Source organism: Hylobates moloch, unplaced genomic scaffold, assembly GCF_009828535.3.
Source record: "Hylobates moloch isolate HMO894 unplaced genomic scaffold, HMol_V3 SCAFFOLD_15, whole genome shotgun sequence".
NCBI classification, from domain to species: Eukaryota; Metazoa; Chordata; class Mammalia; order Primates; family Hylobatidae; genus Hylobates; species Hylobates moloch.
The window spans coordinates 9,259,119-9,276,006 of NW_026652290.1; the positions used below are offsets into that span (position 1 = coordinate 9,259,119).

General features: G+C 38.3%; 1 protein-coding gene across 7 annotated transcripts in view; it reads right to left on the reverse strand.

Annotated features, from left to right (window-relative positions):
- M1AP (meiosis 1 associated protein) overlaps positions 1-16,888 on the reverse strand; it is a 90,188-nt gene that overhangs the window by 41,022 nt on the left and 32,278 nt on the right. For all 7 annotated transcript variants that reach the window (XM_058428350.1, XM_058428346.1, XM_058428348.1 and 4 more), the window contains one exon: positions 11,714-11,882. In XM_058428350.1, coding sequence (XP_058284333.1) covers positions 11,714-11,882 — 169 coding nt within the window. The remainder of the gene's footprint in view (positions 1-11,713; positions 11,883-16,888) is intronic.

A 16,888-nucleotide genomic window follows, 5' to 3' on the forward strand; every position in this document is an offset into this window, starting at 1 on the left:
GTGAGCCAAGACTGCGCCACCGCACTCCAGCCTGGGTGACAGAGCGAGACTCCATGTCAATAAATAAATAAATAAAAGTAGTTTTGTTACTTTAACACTTTATAATTTTAGTTTTGAGCTTTATAAATAAGTATCATATAGTATACACCTCTGTCTTCTTTTTTCTCAATATTGAAAAGATTCATTCACATTGTTATTTATAGCTGTGGCCCATTCGTTTTAAAAAATGTATGATATTCCACCAAACATTCCTTGTAATGTTTATTCTGTATATCAACTTTTTTTTTTTTTTTTTTTTTTTTTTTTTTGAGACAGAGTCTTGCTCTGTCATCCAGGCTGGAGTGCAGTGGTGTGATCTTGATTTATTGCAGCCTTGACTGCCCGGGCTCAAGTGATTCTCCTGCCTCAGCCTCCTGAGTAGCTGGGACTACAGGTGCATGCCTGCATGCCACCATGCATGGTTAATTTTGTTTATTTTTTGTAGAGATGAGGTCTCACTATGTTGTTCAGGCTGATCTTGAACTCCTGGGCTCAAGTGATCCTCCTGCCTTGGCCTCCCAAAGTGCTAGGATTATAGGCATGAGCCACCACACCCAGCCATTTTCATGTATACTTTGATGAACAGAAATTCTTCATTTTAATGTAGTTATACTTATCAATCTTTTATTATATGGGCTGGGCAGGGTGGCTCATGCCTGTAATCCTAGCATTTTGGTAGGCCAAGGTGGGCGGATCACCTGAGGTCAGGAGTTTGAGATCAACCTGGCCAACATGGTGAAACCCTGTCTCTACTAAAAATACAAAAAATTAGCTGGGCATGGTGATGCACACCTATAATCCCAGCTAGTTGGGAGGCTGAGTCATGATAATTGCTTGAACCCAGGAGGTAAAGGTTGCAGTGAGCTGAGATCACGCGACTGCAGTCCAGCTTGAGTGACAGAGACTCCGTCAAAAATCTTTTATTTTATGATTAGCAAACTTTATGTCTTATTTAGGAAATGCTTCTTCCTCTTCCCCCCAACCTTTGTTATGAAAATTTTCTCCTATACTTTTTTTTTAAAGTTTTACATTTTACTTTTCACATTGAAGTCTTTAATCCATCTAAAAACATTATTATAAATGGTGTGAGGTAGGAATATTTTTTCCTATATGGAATATTGATAGTTTCAATATGACTTAATGGCTAAATCCATCCTTTTCACACTGCTCTGCCATGTCAGCCAAGCCACATATCAAGTTTTCATCTGGCTGTTTCTGGACTTCTCTAATCCATTCCAGTTTGGACAATTTGTCTATTCCTATGTAAATATGACACTATCTTAATTAGAATAGCTTTATAAACCATCTAAACATCTGGTAAGGCAAACCCCTGGCCTTAATATGTATCTTTACTTCTAATATATAGAATATATATATTCTAGAAGATATATTCTCTCTCTATATATAATATATAATACACACACACACACACACACACACACACAAATCAGCTTGTCAAGTTCATCTAAAAACTCTGACAGGATTTTTTTTTTAAGCAAACACATTCAAAAGCTAGCAGAAGGCAAGAAATAACTAAAATCTGAGCAGAACTGAAGGAAATAGAGACACAAAAAACCCTTCAAAAAATTAATGAATCCAGGAGCTGGTTTTTTGAAAAGATCAACAAAATTGATAGACCGCTAGCAAGACTGATAAAGAAGAAAAGAGAGAAGAATCAAATAGACACAATAAAAAATGATGAAGGGGATATCACCACTGATCCCACAGAAATACAAACTACCATCAGAGAATATTACAAACACCTCTACGCAAATAAACTAGAAAATCTAGAAGAAATGGATAAATTCCTCGACACATACACCCTCCCAAGACTAAACCAGGAAGAAGTTGAATCTGAATAGACCAATAACAGGCTCTAAAATTGTGGCAATAATCAATAGCTTACCAACCAAAAAGAGTCCAGGACCAGATGGATTCACAGCCGAATTCTACCAGAGGTACAAGGAGGAATTGGTACCATTCCTTCTGAAACTATTCCAATCAATAGAAAAAGAGGGAATCCTCCCAAACTCATTTTATGAGGCCAGCAACATCCTGATACCAAAGCCGGGCAGAGACACAACCAAAAAAGAGAATTTTAAACCAATATCCTTGATGAACATTGATGCAAAAATCCTCAATAAAATACTGGCAAACCGAATCCAGCAGCACACCAAAAAGCTTATCCACCATGACCAAGTGGGCTTCATCCCTGGGATGCAAGGCTGGTTCAACATATGCAAATCAATAAATGTAATCCAGCATATAAACAGAACCAAAGACAAAAACTACATGATTATCTCAATAGATGAAGAAAAGGCCTTTGACAAAATTCAACAACCCTTCATGCTAAAAACTCTCAATAAATTAGGTATTGATGGGACATATCTCAAAATAATAAGAGCTATCTATGACAAACCCACAGCCAATATCATACTGAATGGGCAAAAACCGGAGGCATTCCCTTTGAAAACTGGCACAAGACAGGGATGCCCTCTCTCACCACTCCTATTCAACATAGTGTTGGAAGTTCTGGCCAGGGCAATTAGGCAGGAGAAGGAAATAAAGGGTATTCAATTAGGAAAAGAGGAAGTCAAATTGTCCCTGCTTGCAGATGACATGATTGTATATCTAGAAAACCCCATTGTCTCAGCCCAAAATCTCCTTAAGCTGATAAGCAACTTCAGCAAAGTCTCAGGATACAAAATCAATGTACAAAAATCACAAGCATTCTTATACACCAATAACAGACAAACAGAGAGCCAAATCATGAGTGAACTCCCATTCACAATTGCTTCAAAGAGAATAAAATACCTAGGAATCCAACTTACAAGGGATGTGAAGGAGCTCTTCAAGGAGAACTACAAACCACTGCTCAATGAAATAAAAGAGGATACAAACAAATGGAAGAACATTCCATGCTCATGGGTTGGAAGAATCAATATTGTGAAAATGGCCATACTGCCCAAGGTAATTTATAGATTCAATGCCATCCCCATCAAGCTACCAATGACTTTCTTCACAGAATTGGAAAAAACTACTTTAAAGTTCAGACGGAACCAAAAAAGAGCCCGCATCGCCAAGTCAATCCTAAGCCAAAAGAACAAAGCTGGAGGCATCACGCTACCTGACTCCAAACTATACTACAAGGCTACAGTAACCAAAACAGCATGGTACTGGTACCACAACAGAGACATAGATCAATGGAAAAGAACGGAGCCCTCAGAAATAATGCCACATATCTACAACTATCTGATCTTTGACAAACCTGACAAAAGCAATGGGGAAAGGATTCCCTATTTAATAAATGGTGCTGGGAAAACTGGCTAGCCATATGTAGAAAGCTGAAACTGGATCCCTTCCTTACACCTTATACAAAAATTAATTCAAGATGGATTAAAGACTTACGTGTTAGACCTAAAACCATAAAAACCCTAGAAGAAAACCTAGGCATTACCATTCAGGACATAGGCATGGGCAAGGACTTCATGTCTAAAACACCAAAAGCAATGGCAACAAAAGCCAAAATTGACAAATGGGATCTAATTAAACTAAAGAGCTTCTGCACAGCAAAAGAAACTACCATCAGAGTGAACAGGCAACCTACAAAATGGGAGAAAATTTTTGCAACCTACTCATCTGACAGGCTAATATCCAGAATCTACAATGAACTCAAACAAATTTACAAGAAAAAAACAAACGACCCCATCAAAAAGTGGGCGAAGGACATGAACAGACACTTCTCAAAAGAAGACATTTATGCAGCCAAAAAACAAATGAAAAAATGCTCATCATCACTGGCCATCAGAATAATGCAAATCAAAACCACAATGAGATACCATCTCACACCAGTTAGAATGGCGATCATTAAAAAGTCAGGAAACAACAGGTGCTGGAGAGGATGTGGAGAAATAGGAACACTTTTACACTGTCGGTGGGACTGTAAACTAGTTCAACCATTGTGGAAGTCAGTGTGGCGATTCCTCAGGGATCTAGAACTAGAAATACCATTTGACCCAGCCATCCCATTACTGGGTATATACCCAAAGGACTATAAATCATGCTGCTATAAAGACACATGCACACGTATGTTTATTGCGGCACTATTCACAATAGCAAAGACTTGGAACCAACCCAAATGTCCAACAACAATAGACTGGATTGAGAAAATGTGGCACATATACACCATGGAATACTATGCAGCCATAAAAAGTGATGAGTTCATGTCCTTTGTAGGGACATGGATGAAACTGGAAACCATCATTCTCAGTAAACTATTGCAAGGAGAAAAAACCAAACACTGCATGTTCTCACTCATAGGTGGGAATTGAACAATGAGAACACATGGACACAGGAAGGGGAACATCACACTCTGGGGACTGTTGTGGGGTGGGGGGAGGGGGGAGGGACAGCATTAGGAGATATACCTAATGCTAAATGACGAGTTAATGGGTGCAGCACACCAAGATGGCACATGGATACATATGTAGCAAACCTGCACATTGTGCACATGTACCCTAGAACTTAAAGTATAATAATAATAACAATAATAATAATAATAATAATAATAAAAGAGGTGGAGTCTTGCTCTCACCCAGGCTGGAGTGCACTGATGCGATCATAGCTTACTATAACTTTAAACTCCTGAGCTCAGGAGATCCTTCCTCCTCAGCCTGCCTAAACTTTTTTTGTAGAGAGAGGGTTTTGTTATATTGCCCAGGCTGGTCTCAAACTTCTGAGCCTCTTAAAGTGCTAGGATTACAGGTATGAGCCATCACACCTGGCCCTGAACTGTTGATCTCTATTGTTCTTTTCAACTGAAGCAGTATAGAGAAGAGTTAAGCATGGGGCCATTGGAGGCACACTACTTGGATGTGAATCCTTTTCTATCTTAACTGAAAAACCCTGGGAAAGTTATTATAGACAAGAAAATATGCCTTAGTTTTTTCATCTAGATAAACAAGGATTAAATAAGATAATATGTAGAAACTATTTAGAACAGAAAGTATTTGAACAGTAAGTATTCAATAAAATGTTGCCGTAATCATGATCTAAAAACAAATGTTAGAATATTAAGAGACTGTGGCTTTAGTTCACATATCTTTTCCTCAAGGCTCAAAATTTATTTAAAAACAAAGCTAGCAGCATTATTCCCATGATTTATGGCTCTTCTATGGGGTTAACATTGGTTGCTAGAATTGGCAGGTTCTCCTCTATCCTAAATTTATGATCAAGATCCAGCACTAGGGATCTGCTCTAGGGTTGTAGGGTTTGCTTATATGTAAAGAGGGCATTTAAGGACAAAAAGCATCTGGCTTTCCCTGTTAGAGGTATATCTCTTCTTATCTCTATTTCTTGAACAGACAGTTCCTAGTTCTCCTTCAAGAGGAAAAGAGGAAAGAGGAACAAAATAGAGAATGAACAGAAAAGAAAGGCTATGAGAACTATGGAAAAAGTTTTATAATATTATGTTACACGAAAACAAAAAATTATATACATGAATTATAACTATGTAACATAAACATGAGTGAACAACTGAGCAGCAATGTGCAAAAATAAAAGTGCAATCGGGTGGTGAAATGAGTAATTTTACATTAAAAATTATAGTCTTATATTCTTAATAAATATGAATTATTAGAGCTTGAAATTTTCTCAGTAAAAGGCATATATAAGAAGGACTTCTACTACTATTAATATCAGTAGATGACATTTATTTGTTTGTGCCAGGCACTGTTATAAGTGCTTTCTTTCCATGCAAGTTGTATTTAATCATTACAAAAACCCTATAAAGTGGCTATTATTTTACAAATGAGCTTTACAAAATAAGCTATTTTATAAAGCCCTGTTTTATAAATGAGAAATTTGTGGAATAAAGAGTTAAATTAACTTGTTCAAGGTTACATAGTTCTAGAGTAAAATGTAAAAACCCAAAAGGATAGCTAAATAAATGATGATTAATTCATACATTGGAATATTTCATAGCTATGAAAAGGAAGATGTTAGATCTCTATGTACCAATATGGAAAAAATCCTAGATAAATAGCTAAATGAAAAAAAAGCAGAGCAGTTGGTATGGTATAGTCTCATTTTTTGTCAAAGTAAATAATATCAATAATAATGTTACATGTATATCAGTAGGAGGGCAATTCAGTAGAATGTGTCCTACAATGTTGATGGTAGTTATCCTGGGAGGCTGGAATTTGGGGTCATTTTGAACTGTCTCTATTATGCCTCTATAATGTTTACATTTGTATAATGCATAATAAAAAATTTTAAAATAGCCAGGCAAAAGCTACTACAAACAGCACTGGACAGGATCTTTCAGCAAAATTTTAAAATAAAGAATAAAATGAAAAAGACCAGGAACAAATTAAAGGAAGTCCCATTTATACAGTTAGAAGAAAATATATAATAGGCTATATGGTTAAAATTTATAGAAAACCTTAACTAATGTGAATGTAATTTAAAGTTAACCTTTTCATATTAGATTCTGTTAAAGAACTTTCTAAAATGTGAGTCTACTATCTTAATTTCTAAATTCATTCTTTTTTGATGATCCTGGATCTTGCAGGGTCCTTAAGTCATTTTTGTGATAATTAGCTCTCACTGTGCAGAACTGTACTAAAGTAGGCAGCTTTTAGATTGATTGAAGGACACATTCTCATAGTTATTTTATAAATGAATCTGCAATATCAACATTTGCTTTTGACGTATTTCTCTCTGAAAAGTGGAATATAGATAATTTGTATTTAATTGATGATCATGGCTATTGGAGTAAAAGAATTATAACTAGATTTAAGAAGTGTTTGAATCAATTCATGATATTCATGAGTTATCGAGGGAAGCTATGGCTGTTTGGGACATATCCCTAACTATTTTAGCTGATGTCACAGAGGTTGACCCCAATCACTCACAAATCATTTGTTTTTTTTTCAATCATTCATTTGTTCTGTCAAGAAACATTTATTGAGAATCTACTGTGTGCCAGGTGGAGTGATAATCGTTAGTGATAGAAAGATATGTAAGACACAGTCTTAGTTCCAGGTACCTGACAGTTCACTTGAGACCTGGCCATTAAAAACAAATATCAGAAATATAACAAACCATCCATATACAAAAAATTTCAAAAATATTAATAATAAGTATAGCTAACTTTTATAGAGCACTTACATGATCTCATTTAATTCCCACAACTACTGCATGGAGTAGGAATTAATAACTAAGGCTTAGTAAGGCTAAATACCTTGCCTAAAGTTGCACAGCTAGAAAGTTATAGAAACTGCAGTTTAGACTTGGGCAACCTAATTTTGGAGCACACATCCTTCTGAGAATGAGAGAAGCTGCTGTTGCTAATGTCTTGATAACAACACCAAGATGAAGTAAAACACCAAGGGAATAAAACAATTATGAGGAAAGCACAGGCAAACTAGGAAGATTTTGAGCAATGAGTCATATACACTTAACCCACAAAGAGGAATTACAAGCAATTTATGAAAGGATGCATTATTCAGAAGCAAATGGGAAGTTACTGGAAGAGTCATCAGCACTGACACAGGTAGAAAGCTGCTTTCCTGCATTTAAAAGCTCTTCTATACAATGCTAGCTGCTAACTATTCTAAAGAAAGGCATCAAGCAGCCTTAGTGTACTCTAAGCTCTATGCAATTAGAGACATAACAAGTTCTTTCTGGTGACAGTCACAGAAGGCAGAAAATAACATAGTCCATGCCTGATCTGTCACTGGCCAAAGAGAGAGAAAAAGAGCTTCTCTCTCACAGATTCATTTTGAGAACCCAATGAGAAGGGCTCTGACTGGTGGCCTAGGGAACTATGATTGCCTCAACCTGGGTCATGACCCATTCTGTGACCAGGAAGTTGGAGGTGTTACCAGAGAAAGGGGATATAGAGGATGCTAGGCAGACCAGGAGTAGCCTCTATGGGTATCAAACTCATTGATTCACTCAACAAATATACACTGATAATGTAGGATATACACCAGGACACAGAAATGAGTAAGACAAGTTTTTAATGCCAAGGTGCTTACAGTTTAATGCAGAGGGAAAAGATATCAAGTAGTTTACAATTTAGGTGAGAAGACACAATTATTGCACAATAAAGCAATGGTGAACGATTCTACATGCTATACAATTAAGTGCTAAATTGCGTGGTAGAGACCACAAGTGATGTGGTTGTTCTAAGAAGAAGTGATGTGGTTGTTCTAAGAAGAGGAAAATCAATACAGTAGTAATGAACCTGAATTAGGATTTAAGGAATGAGTAGAGTTTGGCTGGAAGAGAATAGAGGAAGGAATTCAGAGAGAAGAAGAGGGAATTCAGAGGATAAGACGGCTATAAGTACAGGGATGGAGATAGAAAGGACAGTCAGTGAAGAAGACAGGAGGGCACACAGTGAGAGCTCATGAATCACACGGCTAAGGCTGGTTGCCTTCCCTCCACTGCCAGAACAATGTCAGTGGCTGCGTGATGGTGGAAAGATCCACATGTGTCAGAATCTGACAGGAACCACACCCTTAGTTACCAACTCTTCCTCCTACCTAATTAGAGGGAGGTGAGATGGGAGGGGGAGGAAGAGTGAAGTCATCTGCATGCGACCAGAAAGAGATCGATGGTATCAGAACAGTGGCCACTTCCATGTATGCACAACCATGGAAAAGGCCAGTACAGCCCAAAAGCACTGCAGGAGGGTCAACTGTAACTTGAATGTTGCATGAATTAAAACTGGTCCCAAAGCCCTTGAACTCCATAATTTGGAGATCTCTACTTGACTTCCTGACTAAAATATTTTCATACATTTCCACTGCCTTAGAATGAAATCCAAATGTTTTAGCATGGCATAGATGGCCATTTCCATCTAACCCTTGCCTACCTTTATGCCTCACTCCCACCTCTGCCTGACAGGCTCTGGTATAGGGAAGCATGGGCATTTCTCAAAAGTTGGGCATATCTTGCTTTTCATGTCTCTGGGTCTCCTTTTTGAGTGGCCCTTTTCCTTTTTCTCTGCTTAGCTAATTCCTACTTGTCTTCCAAGACAGTGGTCCCCAAACTTTTTGGCATGACGGGCTGGTTTCATGGAAGACAATTTTTCCACAGATGGGTGGGTGGAATGGTTTTGGGATGAAACTGTTCCACCTCTGCTCATCAGGGATTAATTAGATTCTCATATAAGGAGTGCACAATCTAGATCCCTCACATGCACAGTTCACAGTAGGGTTTGCTCTCCTATAAGGATCGAATGCCACAGCTGATCTGACAGGAGGTGGAGCTCAGGCAGTAATGCTCACTTGCCACCACCCTTCCCTCCCCTCCTGCTGTGTGACCACCAGTTCCTAACAGGCCACAGATGGTACCAGTCCATGGCCTGGGGGTTGGAGACCCCTGCTCTAAGGCACAGTTTGAATATTTCTTCTTTTAGGAAGTGCAGGATTGTGGGTAACTTAGATTTACTTATTTGTGCTTATTTGCATTTTTAATTTGTTTGTAATAAACATGAATATTTTTCAGTACATAAATATCAAGGAAAATGTCATTAAGGTACAGAGTGACTGAAACAAGGGGAAAGACCACTACGTAGGACCACTCCACACTTTCTCTCCAAAAAAATCCTAGGAGGTAATTCAAGAATAAAAGTCTGGCCAGTCATGGTGGCTCACGCCTGTAATCCCAGCACTTTGGAAGGCCGAGGCAGGTGGATCACCTAAGGTCAGTTTGAGACCAGCCTGGCCAACATGGTGAAAGAAAGTCAAAACTAGACTTTTTTTTCCCCATGGGGTTAGCAAAAATAAAAAAAACAAACAAACAAGGATAATTCCTACTAGGAAAGTCTTATTTACTATTGGTGGAAGTATGAATTGGTATGATCTTTTTGGAGAGTTTTTTTGGCAATAACTGTCAAAAATGCATATATTGTTTTACCTCCTAGTAACTTTATTTCTAGTAATTTATTCCACAGAAAACATCCTCACAAATGCACAGTTATACACATAAACATAAAAGGCTACATAATTTATGGGCTCAGAGCAAAATGAAAATGCAGAGCCCTTTGTTCAAAAAGCAGGAAAAAACTGCCATTGACAATACTAAAATATAAAACTTTTTCCTTTTCCTTTTTTCCATAGTCTCTTTCCTAAGATGTCATGGTGTGTGTGTATGTGTGTGTGGGTGTTGTTTTTCAATTGTGGTAAGAACACCATGCATGAGATCTAACTTTTTAACACATTTTTACATGTACAGTAGTACAGTATTGTTATTTCTAGGTTTAATGTTGTAGAGCAGATATCTAGAACTTATCTTTTTCATCATGACATGGTTTTTAAAAGTTTGCTGCTGGGCGCATTGGCTCACACCTGTAATCCCAGCACTTTGGGAGGCTGAGGTGGGCGGATCACGAGGTCAGGAGATGGAGACCATCCTGGCTAACACGGTGAAACCCCGTCTCTACTAAAAATACAAAAAAAATTAGCCGGGCTGGTGGCGAGCGCCTGTAATCCCAGCTACTCAGGAGGCTGAGGCAGGAGAATGGCGTAAAACCGGGAGGTGGAGCTTGCAGTGAGTCGAGATGGCGCCACTGCACTCCAGCCTGCGCAACAGGGCGAGACTCCATCTCAAAAAAAAAAAATTTGTTATTAATGTCACACTTCCTCAGGCGGCACCAGATACTTGCCAAGCAAGTGCAGACCCCCAAAGATGCCTGGGCAACTCAATACAAAAGGAATGTGTGCTGGACCTTGACGCAGGTGTCCAGGCCTCTGCCCAGCTGGGGGAACAGAGGCCAGCAGAGGTCACTGGATGGCTGGTAAGCTGGCAAATGAGTGAGGTCTCCACTATGGTGGGAAGGAAGCAGGACGCAGGGCATGTGTGAGCCAAGGCTCAAAACTCCTGGTGTATGCTCCACTGTTCCATCAAACTGCACAAATTCAAAGATAAAATTATTAAGAATTTTAAGATGAAGCCACAGGGCATTAAATCTCAAGCATGGGGGCCTTTCTGTACTTAGGACCCTATGTGACTCCCCTGGTCATTAGCCCATGAAGCCAGCCCTGCATATGAGTCTGTTAATACAGCACTGTTTATAATACCAAGATGTAATAAACCAAATTGTTTACATTAGTGATTAAACAAATAAATTATGGTAAAACAACACAATAAAAAACCAGGTAGCCATTAAAAAACAAGTCTGATCTATAAACACTGACACAGCTGTCCAACACACATGAACAAAGAAGGTTTCAGTAAATTAGTTGTGTATGTGTATATATGTATCTATAAAATATTAAGTGTTAATTAAAATATTAAGAGAGAGAGAGAGAGTGTGTGTGTGTGTGTATATATATATATATAAATATATATATATATAAAAGAATGTTAGAAGGGATAGCCCAATCCCTTCAAAGTGATTAGGGGAGAAAGGAATTTTTACTTTTTATACCCATAAAATTTTAGTTTTCATTATTAGGATATATTGTTTCTGAAATAAAATGTTTATTAAAAAATTCAACTCCAACATCTAGAAACATCTGTCTGAACTTCAATGAAATCTGCTGGCTTCTTTTATCATTTAAGAACACAAAAAGACCATGGAAAATAATCTTTCCGACTTGTAAAAGACTGCTCATTAAAATTCTTAACAATTCTTTTTACCTTGTTAAAAAATTCTTACCATCATTGCTGGGATCCTCAACAGGAGACGCTGAGTCCACGTGCTCTAGGATTCCCTTTGTGACCTCAACAACCTGAAGCCTCCTGACTCTGGCTAGGTCTGTATCTTTCAACCCTTCCTCCAACTGTTTGACCACCTCTTTTCCAGGCTGAGAAGTCAGAATAGTAATCTGAAAATAAATCCAAGAATCAATGTGTCTATTCTCCCTGATGTACAGAGTGAGGAACATAACAGTTCCTACCCAGAGGATAAATACAGCATAAGTCTGTGGTGGTGGCTATTGTGTTTAGTGCAAAAAGGATTTGGCTGTAACTTAAAATCAAATTTTATCTGACAGATTCTTGTGGAACAGGTTATCACAGGACCTTTCCAATCAGGCTAAGCTGACCCTAGAAAGTGACTGGTGAAACCATATGTATGTTTTAGTCTTTTTTTTTTTTTTTTTTTTTTTGAGACAGAGTCTTGCTCTGTCACCCAGGCTGGAGTGCAGTGGTGCAATCTCACCTCACGGCAAACTCTGCCTCCCACGTTCATGCCATTTTCCTGCCTCAGCCTCCTGAGCGGCTGGGACTACAGGCGCCCGCCACCATGCCCGGCTAATTTTTTGTATTTTTAGTAGAGACGGGGTTTCACCGTGTTAGCCAGGATGGTCTTGATCTCCTGACCTTGTGATCCGCCCACCTCAGCCTCCCAAAGTGCTGGGATTACAGGCTTGAGCCACCGCACCCGGCCATGTTTTAGTCTTTTAAGACTGCTTGAGCCACTAGGAGCATCTCATGGGTCAAAATACCTAGATTTTACAAGGTAACAAAGGAAATAAGATTCTTAAATTTTACACACTAAATGTATACCAAATATTAGAGAGCCTATATGCTCCTTTCTCTCTCAGTGATGCTTCCATCTCACATTCTCAGACTGATTTATCTCCTTGCTGGATCCACTTGAGCTATTTATTTTGCTCTTTCAACTGTAAAATGTACTTATCCTTGACCAATATATCTCACCTGAAGGAATATTCAGGTGTCTGTATATAATTTAAATGTCTTATTCTACCTGAATGAACACAGTATATATATATATGTACATATATACGTGTGTATATATGTACATATATACGTGTGTATATATGTACATATATATGTGTGTATATATGTACATATATATGTGTGTATAATGTACATATATGTGTGTGTGTGTATATATATATACACATTTTTTTTTTAAGACAGAGTCTCGCTCTGTCGCCCAGGTTGGAGTGCAATGGCGCAATCTTGGCTCACTGCAACCTCCGCCTTCCAGGGTCAAGTGATTCTCCTGCCTCAGCCTCCTGGATAGCTGGGATTACGGGCATGTGCCACCACACCCGGGTAATTTTTTTTGTATTTTAGTAGAGATGGGGTTTCACCATGTTGGTCAGGCTGGTCTCGAACTCCTGACCTCGTGATCGGCCCGCCTCGGCCTCCCAAAGTGCTGGGATTACAGGCATGAGCCACCATGACCGGCCACTGTATGTTATTATTAGCAGTTTCCTCTTGAACTTTTAAACACTGGAAGGTAATCATTAAACATGCAATTCTCATTTGTACTTAGATGTTTTTGATCTATGAAGAGGGATGTAGATTAAAGCACTATTATTATTATTATTTTAAAAGACATTATTTTTTAGGGAAGTTTTAGGTTCACAGCAAAATTGAAAGGAAGGTACAGAGATAGCCCATATACCCCTTGTCCCACATATACATGGCCTCCCTCATTACCAGTATCTTCCACCAAAGTCATTGCAATTGATGAACCTATATTGACACATCATAATCACCCAAAGTCCACAGATTACATTAGGGTTGACTCTTGGTGTAGTACATTCTATGAGTCTAGACAAATGCATAATGACATGTACCCATCAGTATAATAAATATCATATTGAGCCTTTTCACCACCCGAAGAATCCTCTCTGCTTTATCTATTCACCCCTCCTTCTCCTCAACCCCTGGCAACCATTGATCTTTTTACTATATCACCATAGTTTTGCCTTTTCCAGAATGTCATATAGTTGGGGATATATATGCAGCCTTTTCAGACTGGCTTCTTTCACTTAGTAATATGCATTTAAGGTCCCTCCATATCTTTTTGTGGCTTGATAGCTCATTTCTTTTTAGTGCTGAATAATATTCCATTGTCTGGATGAATCATAGTTTATTTATCCATTCTTCTGCTGAAGGACATCTTGGTTGCTTCCAAGTTTTGGCAATTATGAATAAAGCTGCCATAAATACCCATGTGTGGATTTTTGTGTGGATAGGTTTTCAACTCTTTTGGGTAAATACCAAGAAGCATGATTTCTGGATTATATGGTAAATGTATGTTTAGTTTTGTAAGAAACCATCAAACTGTCTTTCAAAGTGGCTGTGCCATTCTACATTCCCATCAGCAATGAATGAGAGTTCCTGTTGCTCCACATCCTCACCAGCATTTTGTGTTGTCAGTGTTCTGGAATTTAGCCATTTTAATAGGTACGTGGTGGTATTTCATTGTTGTTTTAATTTGCATTTCCCTGATGACATGTGATGTGGAGCATCTTTTCATGTTTGTTTACCATTTGTGTACTTTCTTTGGTGAGGTGTCTGATAAGGTCTTTGGTCCATTTTTTAAAGTTTTATTTTGTTTTTAATTGACACAATAATTGTACACATTTATGGGTACAGTGTGATGTTTTGATACATTTATACATTGTATAGTGATCAAATCAGGATAATTAGCATATCTATCACTTCAAACACTTCTCATTTCTTTGTGATGAGAACATTCAAAATCCTCTCTGCTATTTTGAAATATACATTACTGTTAACTATAGCCATGCTATTGTACAATAGAACACCAGAACTTATTCCTCCTATCTAATTGTAACTTTGCACCATTGGCCAACCTCTCCTCATGCACCCTTCCCCCCTACTATCCTCAGCCTCTGATAACCACTGTTCAACTCTGTACTTCTATGAGATCAACGTTTTTAGATTCCACAAATGAGTGAGATCATGCAGTACTTGTCCTTCTGTGCCTGGCTTATTTCACTTAATATAATGTTCCCTAGACTCATCCATGTTGTCACAAACAACAGGCTTTTATTCTTTTTTATGAAGGAATGGTATTCCAATGTGTATAAATACCACATTTTAAAAATCCATTTATCCATTGATAGACACTCAGGTTGATTCCATATCTTGGCTATTGTGCACAGTGCTGCAATAAACCTGGGAGTGAAGATATCTCTCCAACACACTGATTTCATTTCCTTTGTATATATACCCAGTAGTGGGATTGTTGGATTATATGGTAACTCTGCTTTTAATTTTTTGAGGAATCTTCATATTGTTCTCCATAGTGGCTGTACTAATTTGCATTCTTACCAACAATGTAAGGAGGGTCCCCCTTCTCCACCTCCTCACCAATATTTGTTATTTTTTAAATCTTTTATATAGTAGCCATTCTAACTGGGATGAGGTAATATTTTATTGTGGGTTTGATTTGCATTTCTCTGATTAGTGATGTTGAGCATTTTTTCACCTGCCTGTGGCCATTTGTATGTCTTCTTTTGAGAAATGTTTATTCAGCTCTTTCAGATTATTCATTTTTTTCCCTGTTGGGTTGTTTGAGTTCCTTATATATTCTGGATATGAATCCCTTGCCAGATGCATAGTTTACAAATATTTTCTTCCATTCTGCAGGCTCTTACTTCACTCTATTTTTTTTTTTTGAGACAGGGTCTTACTCTGTTGCCCAGGTTGGAGTGCAGTGGTGTGACCATGGCTCACTGCAGCCATGACCTCCTAGGCTCAAGTGATCCTCCTGCCTCAGCCTCCCATGTAGCTGAAACCACAGATGCATGCCACCATGCCTGGCTAATTTTTGTATTTTTTTTTTGTAGAGATGGGGGCCTCACCATGTTGACCAGGCTGGTCTGGAACTCCTAGACTCAAGTGATCCTGCTGCCTTGGCCTTCCAAAGTGCTGGAATTACAGGTGTGAGCCACTGCACCTGGCCCACTTCATTCTTTTGATTGTTTCCTTTGGTGTGCAAAAGCTTTTTGATTTGATAAAATTCCATTGGTCTATTTTTGCTTTTGTTGCCTGTGCTTTTGAGGTCTTATTAAAAACAATCCTTGCCCAAACCAATGTCACGAATTGTTGCCCTTATTTTAAGAGTCAGGGTCTTGCTCTGTTGCCCAGGCTGGAATGCAGTGGTATGATCATAGCTCACTGCAATCTTGAACTCCTGGGCTCAAGGGATCCTCTTGCCTTAGCCTCCTGGGTAGTTGGAACTACAGGTATGCACCACCACTCTCAGCTAGTTTTTCCAAAAAGTTTTTTTTATAGTGGCAGGGTCTCACTATGTTGTCCAGGCTAGTCTTGAACTCCTGACCTCAAGTGATCCTCTTACCTCAGCTTCCAAAGTGCTGGGATTACAGGCGTGAGCTACTGCACCTGGTACTTGTTCCAGATTTTAGAGGAAAAGCTTTCAACTTTTCCTCATTCAGTATGAGTTAGCTGTGGGTTTGTCATATATGGTCTTCATTGTGTTGAGGTATGCTCTTTCTGCACCTATTTTATTAAGAGTTTTTATCATGAAGTGATGTTGAATTTTATTGAATGCTTTTTCTGCATCCATGAAGATGGTTTATGTCGTTCATTCTGTTAATTTGATGTGTCATGTTTATCGATTTGCATATGTTGAACCATCCTTGCACCCCTGGGACAAATCCCTCTTGATTATGGTAAATGATCTTTTTGATGTGGTATTGGATTTGGTTTGCAAATATTTTAAGGGTTTTTGCATCTACGTTCATTAGAGATATTGGCCTATAGTTTTCTTTTTTATTGTTGTGCCCTTGTCTGGTTTTGGTATCAGGGTAATGCTGGCCTTGTAGAATGAGTCTGGAAGAATTCTCTCCACTTCAAGTTTGTAGAGTAGTTGAGAAGAATTGCTATTAGTTCTTCTTTAAATGTTTGGTAGAATTCAGCAGTGAATCTATGAGGTCTGGAGCTTTTTTTCAATGGAAGACTTTTTATTACTGATTCAATCTCATTACTCACTGTTGGTCTGTTTAGGCTTTCTATTTTTTCATGATTCAATCTTAGCAGATTGTGTATATACAGGAATGTATCCATTTCTTTTAAGTTT